This window comes from Echinops telfairi, unplaced genomic scaffold (genome assembly GCF_000313985.2).
Source record: "Echinops telfairi isolate 266 unplaced genomic scaffold, ASM31398v2 ScPeMD7_1;HRSCAF=3_0, whole genome shotgun sequence".
Classification (NCBI taxonomy): Eukaryota; Metazoa; Chordata; class Mammalia; order Afrosoricida; family Tenrecidae; genus Echinops; species Echinops telfairi.
Window position 1 is genome coordinate 64,785,041 of NW_022103896.1, and position 3,814 is coordinate 64,788,854.

General features: G+C 49.8%; 1 protein-coding gene across 1 annotated transcript in view; it reads right to left on the reverse strand.

Annotated features, from left to right (window-relative positions):
• Positions 1 to 1,790, reverse strand: part of CRISPLD1 (cysteine rich secretory protein LCCL domain containing 1) — a 44,650-nt gene extending 42,860 nt beyond the window's left edge. Inside the window, exons 1-2 of the mRNA XM_004697510.2 lie at positions 1,723 to 1,790; positions 501 to 820 (exon numbers count right to left, since the gene is read on the reverse strand). Of these exons, the coding sequence (XP_004697567.1) occupies positions 501 to 758 (258 nt within the window). The 5' untranslated portion in view covers positions 759 to 820; positions 1,723 to 1,790. The remainder of the gene's footprint in view (positions 1 to 500; positions 821 to 1,722) is intronic.
• Positions 1,791 to 3,814: the final 2,024 nt, after the last annotated feature.

Consider the following 3,814-nt stretch of genomic DNA (forward strand, 5'->3'; position numbering starts at 1 on the left):
TGCTCACAAATAATAAATTTAGGGGGGAACCATCAACAAACATTCCCTAAAACAACTACAAATATACCCTGCAGTTTATCGGTTACATATTTTTAAAGCTACAAAGGCCAATTAGAACCCATCAGATATCCAGAAAGTATCATCAACTTCAAAGTCCCTCGGTTTTGCCCACCTGCCATTCAGATGAAGTTTCTAAATCACCTGATAGAAAACGCAGCAGCATTGCAGTAGCACAGCCTTCCAGGGAAGAGCAGTCAGTGCGCTTAGTAGGAATGCCGCACCTAAGCACAATTAATACTAATCAAAAATGCAAGGCGCTCTTAGAAATGAGAGGAACATTAATAAAAGAAAATGCAGATGACTACTTCCCCCAAAGGGGAGAAACTATTCCAAAAGAACAAACAGCAAAAATATGTCCAAGACAGGCAGTTAAAGATGGAGGATAACTTAGGAAGCACCCCAACATTTCATTGTACAAACCACTTGAAAAACGTCCTTACCATGTATTCCATATTAGAAGCTGTTGGATACACCTGACTTCGTAATTTATTATGAAGGTCCAGGATACTTTGCATGTCGCTGTCTGTGATGGCCCTTTTCCCTCTTTGCTTGGCAGTCCACCACTCGCCATCCTCATCCATGTACTTTTCCAGGAGTTTCTCCAGTACCGTGGCGTTAGGAACCACCATAGCTGGAATTGCTCTAGCCATGAATAGCACTGCGGTTACTCTGAGCCACTCCTGGGTGGTACACTTCATAATGAATGCCCTCAGGATTTCCCCAGGATAATCTCCAAGAAACGCGCTTCCACTCCTTTGGGCTAAAACAACATGTAAGGTGATTAGGATGAAAATACCAGCGGATCTTCAATTTCTAGTAACAGAAGTAAAACAATAGTTAAAATAGGAGTGGGTCAGATTGATTCATGCCAGAGAATGAGCATCTACTTTTAAAACTTTTACTTCCCTCCTATCCCGTTGTTTCTTCCAGATGTCCTTTCGAAAATTCATCGTTTCGACAAAACAATATTGTACAAGATGCTAGACGAGGCTACAATGGTTATTATATACTTAAAATACATGATATCGATGTAGAGATCTTTGCCTCCACCTCTTAAGGCATGCATCATTTTATACAAGGGAAGCAGGAAGGATAACATTCAGAAGTTGTGGGTGATGTTTTTTCTATTGTGAGAATATGTAAAACACAACATTCACCGTTTCTCAGGTCTGCAATTCAGTGACATCAATTCCACCAACCAACCGTGTTGTGCAACCCACAGGGTGAAATGCGTAAAACTACAAATGCCATTGACACGTGCATCCCTAAGTACATCTGGAGTGCCCAGGAAAACAAGGGGACTCAATCGCTTTATCACAAGGAAATCGCCGCCTGCCTGGGCGCAGCTCAAGCACACACTCGATTTCCTGGAAAGCATGTGCCTAGACTGTGGTCCAGATCAGCGGCCGCCAGCCAGCCATCGACCCACGACTGAGCGCTCTGCCTCCCGCACACTGCGGGGCACAGGACGCCTTCCCCAAAGGAAAAGAACGCCAAGGGAGGGAAAACGGGGAAAATTCCCCAAACCAGCTCTGGCAAGTCCCCATCGCCCCACACCCACTCTCCTTCCCCAGGGATCCCCTCCAGGGGGATCTTTGGAAAGTAAGCTGTAAAGGGAAAAGTAGACCAGGGAAGCGGGCGCGAGCGTTGGGATGCCCTTACCTCCCCAGTGTGAAGCCCTCCGGGAGCGCTGGGCCGAACCGGACGTCGGCCTCCGGACACTGCGCCCCGGCAGCCGCGCACACCCGAAAAGAGAGGCGCTGCCTTGGGAAAGGGCCCGAGCACCCACCGGGCGTCCTGGGGCGGGCCGGGCGCTACGTGCAGTGAAACGCAAGCGCCTGGCTGTGATCCTCCCAGCGGACCTGGACGAAGTGGCCGCCCCGGCTCTCCCAAGGGGAGCCTGCCGCGGGGGCAGACGAGCTGGCCAGAGTGGGCGCCCTGGCGTCTCTGCGCAGAAGCTGCGGGACCCAAGGGGCGGAGAGACCGGCGGGCACCGAGCGGGCACTGGCTGGGCCGGCGGGCGTTCCTGCAAAGGCGGGCGGGCGGGCAGAAGCGGCGTGGAAACCCGGAGATGAGTGCTTCCAGGACTCCCTGGCGGGCGCGCGGGGTATTTATTGAGGGCCCTGCGCGCTCACGTGACACGGGAGCCCCTCCTCGCCCACCCCCACCTCCGCCCGCCCTGGCTGGGTGCCCTGTGAGGATGGAGGCGCGCGCGGGCCTGCTTCTCCGGGGCCTTCGGGGCGGGTTCTGAGCTCCAGAGAGGGCCCTGGAAGGTCTGGATGCGCGGGGAGGATGGTGCCAGGAGGGCCCCAAAAGCGTCCACTTCCAACACCTACCAGACTTCAAAGAACCCTTTTCCAATACCTTTTGGTGCGATGCTACATTGATTTGGGGCGTCTTTTTCCAGAAGAGGAGCTTCCCCAGAGATCATGGGGTGCTAGTGGGGATGGAATTAAAGTCTTCAATCGTGGACATACAGAAGGCTAGGGAGTGGAAGTGGGACAGACTTCTTTTCTCCGGACGGCTACTCTGCTTAGCTAACCTAATATCTTAGAATGAAGACATTGTTTGCTTGCTTGATGGTGGCCAAATCGGGACTGGGAATCAGAGAAAGACAGTCTGAGAAACCTTTCCTTTTTTATTCAGGATTGTCTGACCATTGAGCCCCATACCCCCCATCAAATACTCAACATTCATTCCCCAGCCTCACACGATATTCCTTTCTTTCTACACAGGGCATCCTCCACTAATTTATCTCTGCAAGGAGCCCTGGTGGTGTAGTGGTTACTGGTTGGGCTGTGATCCATATGGTGCACAGTTGGAAACCAGCAGCAGCTCCCAGGGAGAAATTCTGGGCTTTCTATTCCTGTAAACCATTACCATCTGGGAACCCACCAGGCGGTCACTATGAGTCAGCATTGACCCAATGGCAGTGAATTTGTTTTTGTTTTATTTGAGGCTGTCTTGAAGGAACCCTGCCTACGTAGTGGTTTCCCTTGTGCTGTGATCTGCAAGGTCAGAAAAAATGAGGCTTTCTACTCCTGTAAAGAGTTACAGTCTTAAAAAACCCACTGGAGCAGTTCTATCCTGCCCTACAGGGTCACCCTGAGTCAGAATCCAAGCCAAGGGAGGGGGCTGACCTGAATTCACAGCTGAGCCCCAGAATGGATATTAAAATGTGTAAGGCAGTTTACCAGCTGTTCACAGTGAAATCTGGAAAGGGGAAATTACATGTTTTGAATTCACAACAATCCACTCTATTAGGTGAGTTCCTGCTTCTACAGGCATGAACTTATCAAGAAGCTTGTGTTTATTCGTCTACCTTTAGTTCCCATCTAAAGGGGATAAGCCATAAACTCAATTTTCTTTACTTTTAAATGCTGGACTATTTGACCGTGATCAAATAAACAGTCACTTTCAAAGGTCATCCATCCAAGCTGCTCCACTTCTCTTTCCACCATCCAACCATGCTCGATTTATCAAACCGAAAGGCTCACTTGGCTCTAAGCCTTGATTGAATGTGATAACTTGCTTCCTTTCACAGTGAAGAATAAAGTATCATCTATACAATGGTTCTCAACCTTCCTAATGCTGCGACCTGTCAGGCGACCACTGGGAAAGGGTCTTTTGGACCCCACCGGGGGTCACAGGTTGAGAACCACTGAAGAAAAGGCTGCAGAATACAATGTGCCCAGCACAATGTCCTAAATGGTGCACTTTTGTAATTTTATAGCAGCTTTAACTAAAAAAGCAC